This window comes from Rattus norvegicus, chromosome 9, assembly GCF_021556685.1.
Source record: "Rattus norvegicus strain SHRSP/BbbUtx chromosome 9, alternate assembly SHRSP_T2T, whole genome shotgun sequence".
Taxonomy (NCBI): domain Eukaryota; kingdom Metazoa; phylum Chordata; class Mammalia; order Rodentia; family Muridae; genus Rattus; species Rattus norvegicus.
In genome coordinates, this window is record NC_141542.1 from 89,127,213 (window position 1) to 89,148,973 (window position 21,761).

Sequence of the window (21,761 nt, forward strand, 5' to 3'; positions counted from 1 at the left end):
TGGTGTTGGAAGGGAAACGAAGGCCCTGGCTGGGGCCCTCCCACAGAGGCAGGGGCGTCCGTTCTGCTCTACAGAGCAAGTTCCAGGACAGCTAAGACTGCATGCTGAAATCCTGACTGGAACAATAACCCAAGGGATGAAACTCCTGAGGCACACGTAACACTGAAAGAAACTGTTTTTCCATCAGTCCGTATTCCACCTCTATTCTTGTTTTCTGTTAGAGTTGGATACACTTACTCTTGGCAAAGAATCCGGGAAGTTACATTGGATCTACCGCCATGTTTCTGAGGAGTGATACTTGGCAAAGGTGGCTGAACAAAGTTGGCCAAGTAGTGGCTTGTGTGGATTCAGAGTCTCGGGATATGCTGCCTTTGTTTAGGAGTTAATCTCATTGGTCAGGTGCTACACGGGGTTCAGGGCCAGGTCACGGGTCTCAGTGTGAGCAGGTCAGCAGCTGGCCTTTTTATGAGTAGCAACAGTCAACCTCTTTTTCCTCAGCTACAGTTTTTAAGTATTTCTGAAGATCTGTGATTGACAAGAAATACACCACAATTTTGTAAATACAGAAACCCCTGAAATTATTGGTAACTTGGAACAGAATTGTAATTTTCCAAGGGATCATCAAAGGAATTAGTGAGAAATCCCACACAGTGAAACATCTTGACTCTTGCCACACTGTGTGCGGATGTGCATTCTTTTTTTTTTTTTTTTTTTTTCTGGAGCTGAGGACCGAACCCAGAGCCTTGAGCTTTCTAGGCAAGCACTCTACCACTGAGCTAAATCCCCAACCCCCCAGATGTGCATTCTTAAGCTGTTTCTCTGTTTTGAGAATGCATGCCTTAAGTTAATGTGTTATGAGCTAGTATAAATTTACTATTTTCAAAGCATCTTCCCATTTCCCCCAGCAAGCAGATAAATTATTGACTATGTTTGTGTGTCTTGGTCCTTTAAGCTGCTTTGGTTTAAACCATGTAGGTCAGAACTTTGTCATTCAAACACAGTGACCGTTCTTACTTAAGTCAATTGTAAACAACTGGATTTTTAAATTCAGTTTCTCTGAAACTCACATGTATGATCTTTGGCCTGGTGATCATAGAAATGAAAAGAGACTAAAGACTGAACATTAAGGCAAAAAATTTAATTGGAAGGAAAAGAGGCTTGAGGAAAAAGGACAGCGTTGACTATGAGAAATTATATAAAAACATTTTTAAGATATCCTTTTACAGACTCCATACCTCATGGTTGTCATGGATGGACTAGTAATGTCTCATGAGACAGATTAGATCTGGTGCAGACATAGTCATTTTTCACAAACCAGAAGCCTAGGTACCATGGACTTGGGGGGTGGGGGCTTAGGCAGAACAGCTGCTTGTTACCATGGCTACCATGGTTCTGAGCACTGGAGTCTGTTGTGGCCTCTCTCACTCTAGCTTAGTAATGCCAGGTAGCTCCCCACCACTTCGTAGACTCTTTTGTCTACACCAAGGACATTAGTCATAAGGTTCGGATTATACACTTTGTGTATATTAGACCATCATGTTTTTGCTCTTTTTCTTATGGAATACCACATTCTACCTGTCCTGTAGTCTTCTGTTCTGTTTGATTAGGGGCAGAAAATCAGACTTGAATTTTACCCCCCCTTACCCCTCTAACACACCAAGACAGGGTTTCACTGTGTAGCCCTGGCTGTCGTGGAACTCACTTTGTAGACCAGACTGGCCTTAAACTCAGAGATCTGCCTGCCTCTGCCTCCCAAGTGCTGAGATTAAAGGTGTTCCACCATACCTGGCTGAATTTGACCCTTGTTTAATTGAAGCATACTCTATGTTAATTTATCTTCTTCCTGCCCGTCTCTGCATTAAAAACCTATAGAGCTATCTACTTTAGGTAAAGACCAAACAGGCTACTGATTCCTTTATTCCCTAGGTAGTATTTATGTACCTCTCTCTGTTGTGTGCATATAAAAACCGTCCTGTCTTTTATTTAGGGGAGTTGGAATTCACTAATGAATTGTGAGCAGAGCGGCTGTAGACTGGTACCTTGCCTTTGATACCCCAGAGCAGTGGCTGGCTCCTCCTGTTGTTTTCTGGGAGTGGCCGAGAACCTTCCATGTGTGTGCCAACTCATTGGAGAATGTTTATTATCATTCTCCAATGTGTTAATATCATTAACATATTATCATGGTGTTCTTGGTCCAGCACAAATGTTAAGAATCATTGGTGCATTGAAAAGAAATGATCTGTAATAGGATCTGTAGTTCCTTTCCCCGTCAGGACAGTGACTGGAGTTCCTCCCAAGCCCACTCTCCTGTGTCTGTCTCCTTCCCAGCCGTGCTGCCATTTTCCTACTGCCTGCTGCTTTTTCTCTCCTTATAATCAACAACAACTTAAGTCTCATTCTAGTAAACCAAGTAAACCATCTTGTCTAAACTAATGTTAGAAAATTCTTTCAATATGTGTTTTCCGTTATTAAGCGAGAGTCTTCAGCAACTGTGCGTCTTTAAGAAGATTGAGAGGCGGTCCTTGCCCTGGCCCTGCCAACTGACCATCGGCCCCAACTTGTCTATAAGGATCGTAGCCTATAAATCGGTAGGTAGTAAAATGCATTCTTTTAAAGCAGTGTTGGCAGGCAGATAAATATGCTTATGTAAGAAGCTGACAATTCATGTGTGAGTTATTCAGAGTATAATTACTGCCTCTTTTTACTGCTCTCCCTTTTGATTTAATCTTTGTGTATAGCTTTTCATCTTAAAGGCATGCGAGCAGAGCCGTTAAAAATCGTTTATAATATGGCTTGATTCCCTCTTCCTCAGGAATTTAGGCCTTTGCGTCCTTTCCTTTTAGGGGAAAGAAGCATGGGGGATTAACTTGTCGTTGTATGTCATAGTGGAGATGTCAGTAACACACCAGAGTCATGTGTAGAACTGTGGAGATATGGTCATACGTAATCCAGTCATTAGTGTTTCAATAGTAATAGCATCCACAGGATGTCAAAAGTGTTGTCTTTTAGTGTCAGGTTGTGTGTTGGGACTCTGTTTGCACATCAGAGTTCACTTTCAAAAGTCACTTGCTTTCTGTGGTTATTTAAATTCCAGTCCGAGTGGGAATCTGATCTAAACTTCAACATGGGCTTCCTTGTTCCCCACCCTAAATATATACTAAAAATATAATTAAGTCTGAGAAATAAATATACAGACATATTTTTGTATGTTTAAGAACTTAATTCCCAAATACATGATGAGAACCACAGAGGTTATTTTGGTTTCTTTCAAGACTAAAAGAGCGAGCCTAGGGATGAAAATAAACCCTCTCAGTTTCCTTTGTTGGTTTCTCTCTCCCTTTGACTATGGGAATATATGTGCTCCTTCTTTCTTAGTCAGTTTGAGGGTTTTCTATAGAAAGTGTATGTGTCTTCAGAAATCAGCTTGTGCCTGTAGCTTACCAAAGGAGAAAAGGGGGATGTAGAGACAGTTATAAGATATTCCCATTTGAAAGAAATGGAAGTTAATAAAAGGGAAGAAGAGGATAAAGATAGCTGGGATAATTGTTCAGAGTCTGTCAGCCTTTCATTTTCTGTTGGCCACTACCTTGTCTCTCCTCATTTTCTATCTGACTTTTGATCATAGATTGTACAGGAGAAATTTAAAAAGAGTTGGGTAGTTGTGGACGCAAGAACTCTAAAGAAGGAAGATATACAAAAAGAGACTGTTTATTGCCTAAATGACGATGATGAAACTGAAGTTTCCAAAGAGGACACTATTCAAGGTATGACACAAGTGTCTGCACTTTCATCTAAGAGAGATTTTCTTCAAGGCGATGGGAGGCACCATAGATTGTTCACCTAGAGATGCTTTTTTTGCGATGCAGAGGTGCAGCAGAAACACTGGGTCCTCTAGGTCAGTGGGGACTCCAGCGAGATGGCTTTTAGGAAGGACCTGTGTATTTGATCCTTCCAAATTTAAATGTGTCAAGTGACGGGACTTGTACTTGACTTCATTCCGATGTGCAGATTCACTAGCTAGGAGGGCGCTTATAAAGCGACAGAAGCAGCTTTTGCCTTTATTCTTCAAGTGCCAATTTCAGGTCTTATATCCTACTGGGTATGCTCACTTAGGGAAAATATTATTTGTGATTATTGTTGTGGCTTATACACACTAGGCTCTTTAAAGCTGGGCTAAATATACCCAACCCATTTGGCTTAAAGAGTATGCTTAGGCGATATCTTTATCCAGAGGACTCGGAAACTAGCTGAGAATATCTGAATATTCAAGAGCTCAAATCCTCGGATGCCAAATGATGCTTAAGATGGCAGCCGGGGCACTTAGATCAACTTATTATCAGGTTGTGTGCCGCTTAGTGTAGTTTTAAGTTCCAGTTCTGGGGAAAAAAAAATCATGTATGGTGTTAGATCTTACTGCATGCATTTAAGTGTGTGAGGGAATGGGATGGTTTGAAGCTGGTAGTATATACAGTTATGTACAGAATATAATTAACACTTTACAATAGCTATTACTTGTTTGGTTGAGTTCAGTAGCATAGTGTAGAGCATGACTTTTGGAATTGTGGTTGAGCTGGAATCACGACCCTGTCATCAGTGGATCATTGCATTCTGGTGGAAGGACTGGCTTGCAGCGGGCAGAGGAGCATGAGGTGCAGGCCAGGCTCACAGGCCTGTGGGGTATCTTCAGTAGCAGCCTGTATTTTCTCTTAATTGTCACACCTAATGAAGCACAGACACTGTTGCTATTTCTGCTTTCCACAGAAGGACTGTAGTAGATTCTTTTCTTACTGCTATGACAAAAGCAACTGAAGGCAGGACAGGTTCATTTTGGCCCACAGTTTGAGGACACAGTCTGCTAGGCAGGGAAGGGAAGGTGGCAGAGATGTGAGGCTGGCTACAGCTGCGGTCAGCAAGCTGCTCTCAGTTCATGTTCTCCCTTTTGTTAAGCTCTGGACCCCAGCCCATGAGATGGTGCCATCCACATGAGGGTGGGTTTTCCCCCTTCAATTAACCCAGAGTAGGAACTTCATCACAGGTACATCCGGAGGAGTGTTTCCACGGTGATTCCAAAGTTATTATCCCCGTCAAGTAGATGATCAAGCTTGGCCACCAGAAGGACCAGAGCTGAAAGACGCTCATTAACATAAAGTCACACAGCTAGCTGCACACAGGCACAGAACTCCATAGAGAGCTGTGTTCCTCCGTTCTGTTCAGAACTAGGGCCAATAAAGGGTTTTGGTGATAGACTCAGAGTGTATGCCTGATTTTAAAAGCACATGGGGGGCTGGGGATTTAGCTCAGTGGTAGAGCGCTTGCCTAGGAAGTGCAAGGCCCTGGGTTCGGTCCCCAGCTCCGAAAAAAAGAACCAAAAAAAAAAAAAAAAAAAAAAAGCACATGGAGCCACTGATGGTTTAGGGGATTCACATATGTCTACGGTGTTTAGGAGTGTTCCATGGGGAGATAAATGTGACAACTGGATTAGAAAGAGGAGGGACTGGAGGAGAGGGGACCAGTTCTTTATGTCGTTACAAGAGAACTCTGTTATCTGGGACAGTCAGATTCTCAGGGCAGGCAGTTGAAGGGGAAGTGTTAGTCACTGTCTGGGTCACAGTGTGTGGAGGTTCCTCAGTTCTCCTTTACCCTCTCAGTTACTGACCACTTCCCTTTGCCTGTCCTCCATGTCTACTCACTAATGTCTGGGTTGTTCTCTTTCTTACCCAGAGCATCTAGTAGACACGAGTATGAGGCCAGAGTATGGTGATATGTTAGAGTCTCTTCTGTACTCCTGGGTTTGGAGGAACGTTATTTGCACTTGAAGTAGAAAAACCAGAAAGCACAGGCAGTTTTCATGAGCACTCTGATATAGCTAATTTAAATAAGAACATGACTGATGGTAAGAAGTTAGAAAAACACTTGGTTTAGGGTCTGGGAGATAGCTGGCGAGCAAAGAGCTGCTGTGGCAAGATGAGGACTTGGGTCTGGATCTACAGCACCCACAGAAAAGCCAGGCACGGACTGGGCTTGGTGGCACATGTCTTTAACCCCAGCACTCAGAGGCAGAGACTGGCAGATCTCTGAGTTTGAGGCCAGCCTGGTCTGCAGTGAGTTTCAGGACAGCCAAGGCTACACAGAGAAACCCTGTCTCAAAAAACACAACCAACCAAACCAAACAAATAAACAAGTAAGTAAAAATGAAATAAAGCCAGGCGTGGGAGTGCACTCTTGCCACCCCAGTGCTGGAGGGGTGGAGACAGGTGAACCCCAGGGCTAGCTAGCCAGTCAGCTGTGCTGGACTGGAGAGCCCTGTCTCAAAGAGTAAGGTGGGGAACAGAAGAGAAAGAAAAGAGGCGAAGTTGACCTCTGACCTGTACACACACTCCCATGTGAGTACACCCGTATGTATGCATGCACATGTTTGTACCCTTTCCCCCACCTGCACACAAGTGACTGGGAAATGAAAGGAAAAGCATTCGGTTTAGATGCACGCTTAATCATGTCTCGTGTTTCCCTGTTGAGTTTCGTATTGGAATTTTTGAATTTGTTGTCTTCTTTTTCAAAAAGCCATGCATGAGGCTAGAAATTGCTTTCTTGTTTTATTAACTCCATGACCCCAGCAGCCTAACAGGAACGAGCAGACATTGGATTACAAGGTCTGCCTCAGGACTCGCACTGTTTCTTGGGTTTTGCTGACCCTTCCTGCATTGACCCTGGAGAGAAGCTCTGCACTCAGGAGAGCAGATGCTGGAGAACAGGGTTGGGGCTTCGCTTTTTTCTTTATTTTTTTCACTTGTAATGGGAGCATATGAGCCCATATTCATTCAACCTAAGACACTGAAAACAAATATAACCAAATTCCAGTAATATAATAAATTCAAATCCAGGAAAGTATAGGGCTTGTCAGTTGAATGCTTTAAAAATAGAGTTTGGGCTTCTTCTGTTAGGTGGTTGCAGGTTTGTCTATTTCTGGCACGTGCTTTTGGACATTTTGTTTTGAAGATTTCTGGCAGGCTGTTTTCTCTGAGGACCTCTGGGTTTCTGAATAAATGTGCTTTTGATTATGTTTACAACTCACTCTCGTTCTGTAGTCAACACGGTTGTCTTTGGAGGATGACTAATGTGCTGTGTTTGAACCGTCCTCTCCTCTGCTGGGTGATCATTAAGGTACCTAGACTGCAGAGGATGCTACCTTAAAAATGTAATTAGTCCTTAATCATCTGTAAGTGGCAGATGTGGTTGGTTTCTGCCTCTGCTCCTCCCCATCCCCCACCCCCTCCCGTTGGCCACAGGGGCCAGTAATTTGGTTCCAGGGAGCAGAAGAGACTGACTCTGTGATACACATGTATTGATGTATGTACACGTGTGTTGATGTGCTTACACATGTATTGATGTATGTACACATGGCTAACACATGCTCTGCTCTCATTTTCCAGGGTTCCGCTATGGAAGCGACATCATTCCTTTTTCTAAAGTGGATGAGGAACAAATGAAATATAAATCGGAGGGGAAGTGCTTCTCTGTTCTGGGGTTCTGTAAATCTTCTCAGGTATGGCAGAGTACGTGCCTTGAGCTTTTATTTCCAATTCATACTTATTTCTCATTCAGTCCTCTAAAATGTAGTTTGGGGATGAGTGCTGCCCTTTTTTTTTTTTTTTAATTTAAAAAGTATTAAGGGCTGGAGAGATGGCTCAGCCGTTAAAGGCTAGGCTCACAACCAAATATAAAAAAGTATTAATTTCCTTGTGTGTGCATGTGTGTGCATATGTGTATGTATGTATGTATGTATGCATGTATGTATGTATGTGCATGCACACATAGGCATGAGTGTGTCCACATGTATATGGAGGCACACACACACATATACATTTGTACACATATATGCATAAACATGTATATATATGTTGTCTAGCTGGATTTTGAATGTCAACTAAATCTCAGAATATCATTTATTTATTTTTAATATCTTTTAAAAATTATTTTTTATTATGTGTCTATCCATGTGGCTATGTGTGGGTGTGTGTGTGAGTACAGGTGCTGGAGGAAGGACAGGGGTCAGGTCCCCTAGAGCTGGAGTTACAGCAGTTGTGAGCCACTTGACATAGATGCTGGGACTCGAACTCAGGTCCTCTGGAAGAGAGGGATCTGTGCTTTGCCACTGCACCATTTCTACACTCCAGAGTGCCAGTGACTTATGGTTGGTCACCTTTTCCCTCAATTTCTGGTGTGGGGTTCTAGGATGTGAACTTTATTCATAAGACACATGATTTGTAGGCACCAAAGTGCAGATACATTAAGTAGACAAAAGGGGACATGGAGCTGCTTACTGTGGGATCCCATATATGGTCCTAGGAAGCACGGTTCAACAATTCCCAGAGATCTTAGGTTCACTGTTCCTGAATGAATCAGAGTTAATAAATACCAATAGTATTATTGTTATTGTTATTATTTTGTTTTGTTTTGTTTTGTTTTGAGATGGGGTTTCTCTAGTAGCCTTGACTGTCCTTTAGTGCACTCTGTAGGCCATGCTGGCCTTGAACTCAGAGATCCTCCTGCCTCTGCCTCACAGGTGCTGGGATTAGAAGCTTGCTCTGCCACTCTGGCAGGTATTTTTTTTTTTTTCCTTTCTTTCTTTCTTTTTTTTTTTTTTCTGGAGCTGTGGACCGAACCCAGGGCCTTGCACTTGCTAGGCAAGCGCTCTACCACTTAGCTAAATCCCCAATCCCGGCAAGTATTTTTATATGTGAATTTTTCCCTAAATTCATAGGGATGAAGAGATTTTTATTAGATAAGTCTGGGGAATGAAAGTAAATACCATCCAGTAGTGTGGATCTGTGTGCCCTGGCACACAAGCTTTATGTGGTTTTAGTGTTGGGTTAATTCAATGAGCTGTAGAATTGCTCTCATGATTATCCACACTGTCGTCAGTGTCTTCAGAACTCACAGGCCAAGGCCTGGAGAGACAGCTCAGTGGTTAGGAACATGAACCACTGTGCCAGAGGACCAGACTCGGCTCCAGGCACCAGGTCCAATGGCTCACAGTTGCCTTCTTCCAGTCTCTAGGAGCACCTGTATATATATGGCATGCATTTACACACACACACACACACACACACACACACACACACACACACACACACACACACACACTTTTTTTTAAACAAATAAACAAAACTTCTTTAAGCCAAACAGTGGGCAGACTTACCTAAGCGCTCTAAGAGTGTACTGGAATGGGATGTGCCTAGAGAGCATAACTACTTTTGGAAGTTTAGAGCCCTTAAAATTTCTTTAAAGGAAAACTAACTGCATTGCAACATTTGTAAGTTAATATATATTAACCTTGAGTGAGACTAACCTTATTTAGACCAATTTGTAGAAACTGTTTCCCCTTTTAAAAAAAGATACATCTGTATCTTTTAGTTTAATGTGCATGGGTGTTTGCCTGCATGCTTATCTGTGTACCATGTGCATGCAGTGTCTGCAGAGGTTGGAAGAGGGTGCTGGGTCACTGGAACTGGAGTTAAAGGCAGTGAGCCACCATGTGGTTGCTGGATTTGAACCTGGCTCCTCCGGAAGAGCAGCCAATGCCCTTAACCACTGAGCCATCTCTCCAGCCCTTCTTTTCCTTTTGTGAGAGAGATTTCACTCTGTATGCTGTCTGGCCTTTAATTCACAGAGATCTGTCTGCCTCTGCATCCTAATTGTTGGGATTAAAGATGTGGGTTACTACATCTGAGGAAACTGTGCTTTCTGCCTATGTCTAGATAGACAGATAAGCCCTATCCCAAACACCTTTAGTATAATTCGGAATTGCTAATACTGAAATTACCTTTGTCAGGCAGGAAGTGGGGGCCTATTTTAGCTAAATAACAAAGCAAAACAGGGTGAATATAACCAAAAAGAAATACCTATCTAAGAAAGACATTTATTAATTTCAAATTTTTACTTTTAAAGTCATGATGTTCTTTCTAACATCTTTCTACTTTTTTTAACTTCTAAATCAATTTCATTTTATCGATTTTGCTTTTGAAGGAGGAAAATACTTTATTCAAGTCTGGGCTTAAGAAAATGGGTAAAGACTGTCCATCTAAAGGAGAAGAGGAGTATTCCCCGGTGTGAAGGAAGGGTATTTTGCACAGGTCATCTCTGAGCAGCAGCCAGGCAGGGCCCCAATCAACTTTGTTGTAAAGTTCTGTCTCAGACAAGTATCATGAAAATATTATAATCACAACTACCATTCAATGAATAATTACCGTGTTCCAACCAAGGTAAACATTTGATTCAAATTCTCAGTTATTATTACCCTTCCAGGCACATACTGTTGAGGCATTTTTTAGACTAGGGAATTGAGGATTAGCCTCCTTATGTAGCTAGCCCAAGACCTTATGGTGAAACGAGAGTAGACATGGATTTTGAGCCAGGTCTCCTTGACTCCAGAGACTGTGTCATCGTCCAGCGCTACTCGTACCATGTGAACTAGCACAGTTTGGAATAGTCCACTGTAATACCTGCTTTCTTGTATGATTTTTCCCAAAGGACACGAGGTGTTGCATGGTTTCTTTTCCATATAGAATACGACAAAATACAGATGCGCACCTTTTAGCAGACTAGTGGTGTCAGTTGTCTTTAAAGAAATCATACGCTCCTCCACGCCATCTTCAGCTGGAATGCTGACAGAACACCAATTTTGGAATAAATTGGTGGGAACTGTTTTTGTGTACAAATGGTGACTGTTTGCTAGCAAAGCACACTACCACTTCTGTGTGTGTATGTGTGTGCGTGTGCGTGTGTATCTCTGTGTGTGTACTGTTTACTTAAAATACCAGGCAGTTTTTCAGTTCTCTTGCTAACTTGTCAAGTGTTCTGGGTAGATAATTGTGAGACAGGAAAGACCGTGGCAATTAGCTTCCCTCCAGATTCCTGGCTGTTCTTTTAAAAAGTCATTTAGGTATACTAGATAAAGATATCATTAGATATTTCTTTCTTTCTTTTTTTTTTCTTCTTTTCTTTTTTTTTTTTTTTTTCGGAGCTGGGGACTGAACCCAGGGCCTTGCACTTGCTAGGCAAGCACTGTACCACTGAGCTAAATCCCCAACCCCTCATTAGCTATTTCTTAAAGATTTGTTTTTACTTTTACTTATGCATGTATGTGTGTGTGCCTCTGTGTAGCTATGTACACGTGAATGCAGGGGCTTGTGGAACCCAGAGGTGTTGGATTCCCCTGGAGCTGGAGTTACAATGGGTGTAAGTCACCTGACATGAGTGCTGGGAACCAAACTCTGGGACTTTGCAAGAGCTGTATGTGCACCTAACTGCTGAGCCATCTCTCCAGCTCCCTCATTAGCTGTTTTTTGAATAAATCAAGCACTATTATAATTCTCACATGGTAGGGAGGACTCTTGAGTATGCTGTACTGGACGTGTAGGGTTATTCTTGTATGTCTTAGCATAGTGGTTTTCAACTGGGATGTAGAAGTGGAAATGAGGGGTATCTTTATTATGTGGACCTCACGTCTTTGAAGCTTGGTGTGCTTGAGCTGCAGTTCCTATGACGTGCTCCTGGTTTCTCAGCTTCAGAGGAAAGAGTACAGGAAAAAGCAGGTGAGAAACAGTGCCCAGTACCACACATGGCACGTCCTTCTAAGCAAGCCCCAGTCTGCAGCTCCACAGACAGAGCTTGGCGGATGGGTGTAGGACTTGTGATTTCAGGAGTGTTAACATTTGTTTTCTAATCAGCTATTGGTAGAATTCTGTGACCCTGGTTGCATTTCAAGATGTGGGAGAAGGAACAGCGGTACATTTTCTGTATCCATTTCCCTGCCCCAAGTCTGCTCAGAATTGGCTCCTTCTTTGGTCGTCTGCAGTGCACCAGGGGCTCGTCGCCGCTCCTGAGGACTTTGTTCCTAACAGACTTTAGGAGACAGGCTTTGCCTTCGCTCATGTCTTCACCTCTCCCTTGCACTGTGCCCTGGCACTGCTCTAACAGTGAACTCTGTTCCCCTCACTCCAGACTGCTAGTCACTGGGATGTCTGCTGTGGAGCCAGCGTATAGATCTTGTTTTATGTTTTTGTTTTTCCAAGATGTGTTCATTTTTATGTGTGTGGGTGTTTTGTCTACATGTATGTATAAGCATCCTGTGCATGACTGGTACTCTGTGTAAGAGCAGCAAGTGCTCTGAATGGTGGAGCCATCTCTCCAGCCTTTACACTTTTCTTTTGGCTAGTTCCTGCTTCCCCTCTGAAACCCTCACAAGCTAGCCCAGTGCCCTGTGTTGGACTGTAATACAGCATTGCATTTAGTTACACAACTGTTTAGGCTTTTGAAGGACATGGTTATATCGTGCTCACTCCTCCGTTTCAGTATACAGCATGTAAGACAATCTGGGCCCTACACTAGGTGCCCATCGAGTTGAGCTTCAAGTGCTATGTTGTTTCTAGTCACTCTTGATGTTTACCAGCAAGAACATTTTGAGCAGACATTTAGCAACATGTGACCTTACAGTGGTATATATGTCAAACCATTTTCTTCTCTCGTGTACTCTCGTAGGTTCATAGAAGATTCTTCATGGGACATCAAGTTCTGAAGGTCTTCGCAGCGAAGGATGATGAGGTCAGTTGGGTTGGAGCTTTGAGATAATGCTACAGATCGATCTGTTATTTTAGGAAAGTGGGCTGTTCATGGCCTTTGTTTGTTTGTTTGAAACTGGGTTTCTCTGTGTAGCTGTGGCTGTACTGGAACTCACTTTGTAGACCAGGCTGACCTTGAACTAAGAAATCGTCCAGCCTTTGCCTCCCAAGTGCTGGGGTTAAAGGTGTGCACCACCACAATGGCCTGCCTTTGTGTTTTTAAATGACGTGAATATCCAAACAGCTGTGGGAAAGTCATCAACCTTTAACTCTGACAATGGAGAGATGATGAATGAGTTAGTTTCAGCTTGAGGGACAACCTGAGAACATAGTCTTTCACAACAGCACCCTCTGACCAGCTTAACGTAGGTGTAGGTGTCAGCTGTTAAGGGGTTTTGGGCCAGGTTGACCCTTGTCTCTCATGAACACTGTGGACCTGGAGAAGTGTTCCTGATCTGTGGCTGATTTCCCAGGTCTCCCACGTTCTCAAGGTTTTCTGTTGTCAGGCCCGTTTATTCCTGGCTAACAACTTTGACTTTTACATCCTACACTCGCACATAGCTCTCTGGACATATTTTCTTTCTGAAATATTAAGTCAGCACTCAGTGTTTTGTTGGTGTGTTGATCTTAGCTGGAAAATTCCAATACAGAATGTTAACACAGCTTAATCGGGCTTCTAAAATTCAAAGGTGTTTGCATTAGAAAATAGTGAACTTAATGTAGAAAATCCTTTTGGGGTGGGAGGAGGGTATCAGTGACCTCTTTTTCTCCACGCTTCTGGAACGTGACTGGCTGCTCACCTAGTAGGCGGCGGTCATGTCAGTCTGAGAACAGTTAACATCAGAAGATGCTTGCCTTCTACTCTACTAGGTGGGGGTGAGTTCTTTACAACACATCAACATGTAGATGACTTCACACTTGAGAATTCTATTCATGATATTCTCCTGAATCAGCCTTAGAAATTGTGCTGGTCTGGTCTGCTGTGTGTTGATAATTTTAAACTTTTTAAACTTCAGTTGTAGATTTAACTCCCACTTGGTTTTTGGGTTTTTTTTTGTTTTGTTTTGTTTGTTTTTCACCAAGGAAGTTCTGGTCACCTTTTGCAAGTTCTGTTGCAGCGTGATGTCGAGGCCCCTGAGCTGCAATTCAGATTTGTCATATACGTAACTAACTTCTGTTGTCAACGTCAAACGAAAACAGAGACAAGTTTCTTTTTTTTTTTTTTTTTTAAAGATTTATTTATTCTATATAAGTACACTGTAGCTGTCTTCAGACACACCAGAAGAGGGCATCAGATCTCATTACAGATGGTTGTGAGCCACCATGTGGTTGCTGGGATTTGAACTCAGGACCTCTGGAAGAGCAGTCAGTGCTCTTAACCACTGAGCCATCTCTCCAGCCCCCCAGAGACAAGTTTCTAATGAAGCAGCTTGTGTTTGGAATAAAGACGGGGATTGTATCTAGGGCCCGTGGGCATGGGCGTGGTAGTCTGTGTACTTGGATAATGGAGGAGAGTTTGGGGGGTTTATTAGGACCAGGAAAACCCATGCAACTGTTATGAAGATTCCTTATTGGCACTTTTGGTGCCTTAGGAACTTGGTGAGCTCTGATGGGTGAGCTGTGGAGGCTCCTAGGTAACGCCAGTCCCAAGGCTGGTGTGCACTCAGTAAGTACAGGTTTGTCTAAAGGGCATGTCGTCCCTGATTGGTTTCTTGAGGTCATTCTGGGGGTAGATATTGGTGACCTGGGTATTTCTACTTTCCCATGGTCCTTTGATTCTATTTTTGTGGGTTGTGATAGATACGGTTCAATTTTGTATAATAAATTGTCACATATCACTTTGAAGTTTCTAAAGAAAAGACACTGTCATTTCCTAATAGCTCTTTGGTATCTGAGGTTTTTCTGGGGTGGTTGAAAACTGATACTGTCTAATCTGAGCTTTTGAGATAAATAGGGGAAGAAGGAGAGCATGCTGTATGAGGGCTCCCAGGAGAACATGCATGCCGCGGACTTGTGTGGGTAGATGGAGGAGTGGGAGGATGATGGATGACAGATGTAATAGCAGTCTTCAGACATTGTGAGGAGGATCACATGGAATAGAAATTAATCTGTGCTTCCTACCAGAGACGTGAATGGAGACCAACAAGTGGGGAGCTTTGTTCCAAATGAATTATTCTGTCATCAAAGATTACCAACTCCAGATGGATTGCCTTCTTGTGAGGTTGTCTTATGTCCATCCATGGAGGTTTTCCAGCAGAGTCTCCAATAGCACGAGCCATGTGCATTTTAGGGGTCGTTAAAGTGGGTGAATATTATTGTTTTTCAGTTAAAATATTCCGTGATTCAGTGACTAACTCCTTAAAATGTTTTCTCTGGCTCTTGGCTTATAGGGGTGTGTGTGTGTAGAATACATATCTGTGCTGATTTGCACTGTGTGTGCAGAAGAGGGGCAGAGGAAAGTAAAGGAATGGGGACTCAGTGGATTTAAATACAGGCTCAATGTTGTTACAATACAGAGACAGTCATTAACCCATTGTTCTTTACATTAAATATTCTGACTGGCCCTGCCAAAGACACACAAATTCAAATTCCAAGCAAATTAGAAATTTGCTTATCTGGTCCTCTCTTATGGGACTTAGTATTAGAACAGGCATGTTCTATTTGATACATCTTTCATTCCCACTAGTATAGAATATATTTGCTCAGTGAAGTCCTCTTTGTTCTGTGATGGGGCCTTGACACCTAGCAAAGAATAGGCTTGACATCAGTTTTCCTTGAAACGGGGCGGAATTTATCTATTATCAAATCTGTAGACTATTTTGATGATAAGATTTTGAAGCCATAGGTTTTTATGAAGGGATGGGACACACATACCTAACTGTGATACAGGCTGGCTATGATAGTGTTCAGAAACTTGGAAGATGAAGCTTACTTAGTAAGGCAAATCTGCAACGGTTTGTTGCTAGAAGGAAATTATATGAGCAGAAGCACCCAGGGGAAGCAAGGCACAAGATACAGCCCTGGTCACTGATCAGCTCTGTGATGTTGGAACAGAGCTGTTAGAGGTTTGTGGAAGAGACTGACAGGTCTTGTTGTCTGTGAGGAGCTCTCAGGAGCTGCACTCGTGCTGATACACTCTCCTCCCTCACTCTGCAGGCAGCAGCTGTTGCACTTTCTTCCCTCGTTCATGCTTTGGATGAGTTAAACATGGTCGCCATCGTCCGCTACGCCTATGACAAAAGAGCTAATCCTCAAGTTGGTGTAGCCTTCCCTTTCATTAAGGATGCCTATGAGGTAAGACACACGAGCCTTTGCATCGTCCCTGTCCCCTTCTTTTCTTTTCTTTTTTTTTTTTTTTTTTGTTCTTTTTTTCGGAGCTGGGGACCAAACCCACGGCCTTGCACTTCCTAGGCAAGCGCTCTACCACTGAGCTAAATCCCCAACCCCTATTTTTTTTTTTTTTTTCCGGAGCTGGGGACCGAACCCAGGACCTTGCGCTTGCTTGGCAAGCGCTCTACCACTGAGCTAAATCTCCAACCCCCCGTCTTTTCTTTTTTAAATATTTTCTGCAGTTCTGGGGATCCGGCCCATCCATGCCAGGGCCTCCGGCCTGCAGGCCTGTGGTCACTACTGGACTGTTGTCCTCTGTCCCTTTACCCTAACCACTGCTTTGGGATGTGGTTAAATACGTATTCTAGTTCTGTAGGTCTAAGTGGGAACCATTTTCTGAATTTCTTGCAAACTCCAGATGATGTTGGAGTTGCTGGCCTGTGAGCCGGGCTTTCAGTTAGAAAACAACACGATTCATGAACACATTTAAGGAGGGGCCCATTAAACCAGCAAAGGGGAAAGCAGGGCCGTCTCTTAGTTTTCATCCCTTTAGCCTTTTCAGAGCCACTTGGGAAGAGAAATCACCTCCAGTTTAGCCAGTAAGGACCATGAATAAAAGTTGGGGGTGTGGTTCCACTGTGATCCGGGTGAACGTCCATGCATTTGAGGCTCTCTCATTTGAGGTACAGGTCAGGGTTGTTTATTTTCCTGTTCCTCTGAGAACTCCATGCGGCGGGATTGTAAGAGAGGGTAGGGACAGTGACTTACCCATCAAATGCCTGCCATCCAGCTTTCCCATTGGTTCTGCTTGGTTCTGTGCGTTTAAGGTTACTTATCAGCCTTCCTTGGAGGCATTTATTTTATATCTGATATCTGCCACGCTGTTTGCAACTGTGAACTCACTAGTAGGCGGCCACATACTTTATTTACCGTGTGTCAGATTTGCACACGGTTTTGAACTATTTCTGCTGTGCCACTTCCACAGCATCTGGGACCGCTTGGATATATCTGCATTAATTTGATGGCTTCTGCTTGTTGACTCCTTTCTCTCTCGTTAGTGTTTAGTTTATGTGCAGCTGCCTTTCATGGAAGACTTGCGGCAATACATGTTTTCCTCACTGAAAAACAATAAGAAGTGCACCCCCACAGGTGAGTCTATTCCATTTAGCTCACTAATGGCTCTGCATGCAGACTCTTCTTGGGAAATCACCTGGTTGCAGCTGTGGCCTGGGCCAGGACCTCATGGGGGGAACGAAGTACTTGGCTTCTAATCACACGCAATCATGATGAAGATGGTTCAGCAGGTGTTCTGACAGGGGGCAGGTTCTCCTAGCCTTCCAAACGGTCTGGTTTTCCCTGCTGAATCTGAGGAGCAGTTTGTCGGATGTCTGCTCTCCAGTTGTAAGCAGAAAGCTTGCTCCTGTGGAAGCGAGCGTACCTGCCCCTGCGTCCTGTGTGCAGTTCGATGTGGCGGGAGCGACAGTGGCTGTACGAAGCATGCTCTGTCCTCTTGGTTCTTCCTTTGTAGCTTATGACCGCAGTTCAGTTCCTACTGCGGCTGGTCGTGAGCTTCCAGGAGTTACCCCTGCAGCCATCTGTCAGCGTGCCAGAGCGAGCCTCGCAGTCACAGGTGGCTTCTAGGCAGCTTGTCACCGTTTGTGTAGTTGTGGGCAGAATGTAAAAAACAAAAGAAAAAACAAAAAAACAAAACTACCAAAAATAAACAACAACGGATGATGACGAGGCTTTAAGGTCATCCAGAGAGATATAGCTAATGATAATGGATGCTTTAGGCCAAGGCTTCTATACTGTCTGTGTCAGTGTAGGGTCAGGGAATTTTAAGGTGACTTTGCAAATGGGGTTCTCCCTGTGCATTCTTAGGGCTGGGCCCCTTGGGAACAGTATGCTATAAAAAAAAAAAAAAAGAAGACCAAGAAATCAAATGGGTCCCTGGGGCTAGTGTCCTTTTCTCTAGAGCTGGGTGTCTTTCTGTCATGACAGGCACGTGTGGACCTGAATGTTAGAGAAGTTGTTGCTGTGTTGTTGATTGTGTGTCTGCCTCTTGATTCCATGCTAATTAACTAAGGATTCATTGGGGATTGAATTCAGAATCTCACGCACACCGTGCAGTCAATCTAATCACTGAGCCCTACTCCAGCCCTCATTCCAAACTTGTTAGAGGTTATCTTATGAATCAGCCTGAGTCTGAAAGTTGAACACCTTTTGATCAGTTGACTTATTTCCTATGTCTTAATGAATTTTCTTAAAGCTGTTGGCAACTCTCCCTCGTTGATGTTTATGGGGGAGTTTATGACACCAGTGTGATCTAGCAAGAGAGAGAAGCTGACTTTGTCGTGGGTGGGACTCACTGAATGTCCCCTTGTGCAAGTAATGGCTCCAGAGTTGCCTGGTGGGCCCTAGCTCATTGTTTGAAGCCACCTGTGGCAGGTTCAGACAAGCAGACAGTACCTTGTTTTTTTTTTTTGTTTTTTTTTTTTTTCAAAAGCACTGGCTGCTCCTTTTCTTTTTCTTTTTTTTTTTTTTCGGAGCTGGGGACCGAACCCAGGGCCTTGCGCTTGCTAGGCAAGCGCTCTACCTCTGAGCTAAATCCCCAACCCCAGACAGTACCTTATGATAAGTAACTTTCATCTTGTCACACAAAAGGAGTAGATAGAGAACAGAAGTGTTAAGTACTGTTTAGAAAACACTCTTCTGCCATTGGCCTGTCATTGACATTAGAAACAGTATTCTACTTGAACGGCTCTGCAAACTGCTGTGAACCAGCAAAGTGAAAGGCACACATGTGGTGGGGAAGTCAGAAGCTTTTTGGGGAAGACTTGCTTCTTGTCCATGTAGCTGTGGGCTGTGCCATTTGTATTGACTTGGTAGATTTTATTGAAGGGCAGTTGCTAGTTATTAAGTGAGACCTCAAAGAGACACCGTCATGTTTCTGCCATGAAGGAACTTTAGAGTCTGAATGGAAGTTGTTTGTTTAAATGTTTTTCTCTTTAACTAATTACTATTTTGAAAGCATTACTTCATTGGATACTAAGTATTTTGTTTAAATTTCCATAGAGGAGTGATTTTATTATTGAATTTTTTATGGCAGAGTTATTTTTCTGGAACACACTCTTGCTTTTGTTATCATACTCTTATTGCCAAAGGTTGACTGAATGATAGAACTGGAAAAGAGTCAAGAGAGCATCTACTCTCTGTTTGTTTTCTTCTTCTTAAGACCAGGGTTCACCCTGTAGCCCTGGCTGCCCTGGAACTCACTATGTAGACCAGGCGTGTTATGAAGTTTTAGAGGTCTGCTTGCCTCTGCCTCCTGAGTGCTGAGATTAAAGGTGTGTGCTACTATGCCTGGTTAATGAGCTATTTTTTTTTTGAGATTTATTTTTATTTTATGTGTATAGGTATTTTGCTTGCATGTATGTCTGTATAGCGTCATGCATGCTTAGTGCCCATAGGCACATAGAAAATGATGTTAGATTGACCAGAACTGGGTCACACCTGATTGTGGGTGCTGGGGATCAAATCCTGGTCCTTTAGAAGAGCAGTCAGTGCTCTTAACTTTTGTGCCATCTCTTCAGCCCCCAGGTAAAAATCCTTCTCCTCCTCTACCTCCTTCTGTTCCTCAGTCGCCGTTGTTCTTCTTCTTCCTCTTCTTTCTCTTCATCCTCTTCCTCTTTATCCTCCTTTGTGTTGCACTTACGTTTAACTTAGGGGAATAAGTTTCTGTTTTTGTTTTTTGTTTTTTTGAGACAGGATTTCTCCATGTAGCCTTGGCTGTCCTGGAACTCACTCTATTTCAGGCTGGCTTTGAACTCATAGAGTTTCACCTGCTTCTGCTTCCTAAGTGCTAGGATTAAAGGTGTGTACCACCACTGCCTCAACTAGTCTGACTATCTCCTTTTTCAGATGAGAAAACCGAGAGTCAGGCTAAGTACACACTAGGGACTGCTCTTTGGCAGAGTGCTCCTGTGCGAGCTGCCAGCATTGCTGCATTCAGAAGTGGAGAGCAGTTCATTTTGATAGAGAATGATAGAAATAATCCGTTTTCCCCTTTCGCTTCTCTGCTTATCATTGTTTTAAGAGGCACAGCTGAGTGCGATCGATGATCTGATTGATTCCATGAGCTTGGTAAAGAAAAACCAGGAAGAAGACATCATCGAAGACTTGTTTCCAACCTCCAAAATTCCAAATCCTGAATTTCAGCGGTTGTACCAGGTGAGAAAGGAAAGGTCATCCCATTATGTTTTCCTTTCCCTTCTCTCTTCCCTCTCCCCATCCCTGCCTTTATTTCTTTTTGACATGGGGTCTCACTATTTAGCCCTTGCTGGCCTAGAACTCAGTAAGTAGACCAGACTGAGTTTGAACTCATAGCGATCTGCTTGCCTCTGCCTCCTGAGTTCTGGAATGGATACAAAACCGTAGTTTAGCTGCTCTATGGAAACAATGAGGAAATGAGGAGGAAGAGATCCTTGGACGTGGGTTTTATGGAAGCCCCCTCTGAGGTAAAAATCTTGGATGGAGATCTAAAAGAAGAAGGGTGCATGATGGGAGACAGGCATGGTGCAAGCCAGTTCCATTTGTGCGGAGAGAACTCAGAGTCCAGAAACTACTTCTAGATCTGTGTGTAGACAGGATTTTCCCGACAGGACTCTAGGCATCCAGGAAATAAGGCCAACAGTTCACAAATGGAACCTCATGAAATTAAAAAGCTTTGCACACAAAAGGAAACAGTTAATGGAGTGAAGAGACAGCCAAAGAGAGGGAGAAGAAGCCTTGTCAGCTATTCCTCCACAGAGGATCAATATCTAGAACGGACAGAGAACCCACTGACAGGCCCGATGAAGCCCAAGGGGGAGTTGGGTAATTAAGAGTGAGCAAAGCAGGAGGTGAAGTAAAGGAAGAAGGAAATGAGAGGTGAGCATACTGTGGAGAGGCGAGCATACTGTGGAGAGGCGAGCATACTGTGGAGAGGGAAAGTTGGTGTGTTGAGGGTGCTGGAGCGAGGAGCATGTGGTGAGCTTGTAGGATACTGACTCCTAGGTGATATTCTCTTGAACCCAAGAATCATTTTTTTTTTTTTTTTACAGACCTTTAGATAGCATTTTCTTACTGTATGGAAACAGTTCATGGAATAGAATAAGTAGTATGCTTTGTGATATGAAGTAGTAGTTTGAAATTTCAAGAACTACTCAGCTCCTTTTTCTTTTCTTTCAAAATTACCAATATGTAAGTAGTTTAAATGTGGGAGTAGAGCATGTGCCTGTCATGTGCAAGATCCTGGGCTCAACCCATGGCAGTGATAAATAAAATGGGCTGGTTGGAGCCTTCTTCACAGGAGGGGACCTCAATGGGCTGTCTCTCTTCATTGTTTCTTAAGGGCATCTTGTTGCTTACCTGGCTCTATTGTCAGAGCAGTGGTTCTCCACCTGTGGGTCTCAACCCATTGGTTCTGTCAACCCTTTCCCAGGGGTCACTTACCGGATAGCCTGTATATCATATATTTACATTATGATTCCTAACAGCAGCAAACTTACAGTTATGGAGTAGCAACAAAATCATTTTATGGTTGAGGTCGGCACAATATAAGGAGCTCTATTAAAGGGTTAATCAGGAAGGCTGAGACCCACTGTTAGAGTGCTGCTTTTTTGTTAAATACAAGTGTTGCCCAGGGCTGACTTAGACTGATGGAAACAGATGACTGAGTGGACAATGGCCGGTGCCCAGTTCCACTCACTTGGACAGTGGATGGCCTGCCTCACCGTTGGTCCTCTCCCCACTCTTGGTGTTTCTTTCTGT

General features: G+C 43.3%; 1 protein-coding gene across 4 annotated transcripts in view; it reads left to right on the forward strand.

Annotated features, from left to right (window-relative positions):
* The window catches only part of Xrcc5 (X-ray repair cross complementing 5), an 88,691-nt gene that overhangs the window by 14,844 nt on the left and 52,086 nt on the right, over positions 1–21,761 (forward strand). For 2 of the 4 annotated variants that reach the window (NM_177419.3, XM_087566712.1), the window contains 7 exon segments: positions 2,474–2,588; positions 3,626–3,764; positions 7,431–7,543; positions 12,541–12,603; positions 15,777–15,914; positions 17,009–17,099; positions 20,047–20,180. In NM_177419.3, the coding sequence (NP_803154.2) occupies positions 2,474–2,588; positions 3,626–3,764; positions 7,431–7,543; positions 12,541–12,603; positions 15,777–15,914; positions 17,009–17,099; positions 20,047–20,180 (793 nt within the window). 4 annotated transcript variants of the gene reach the window in all.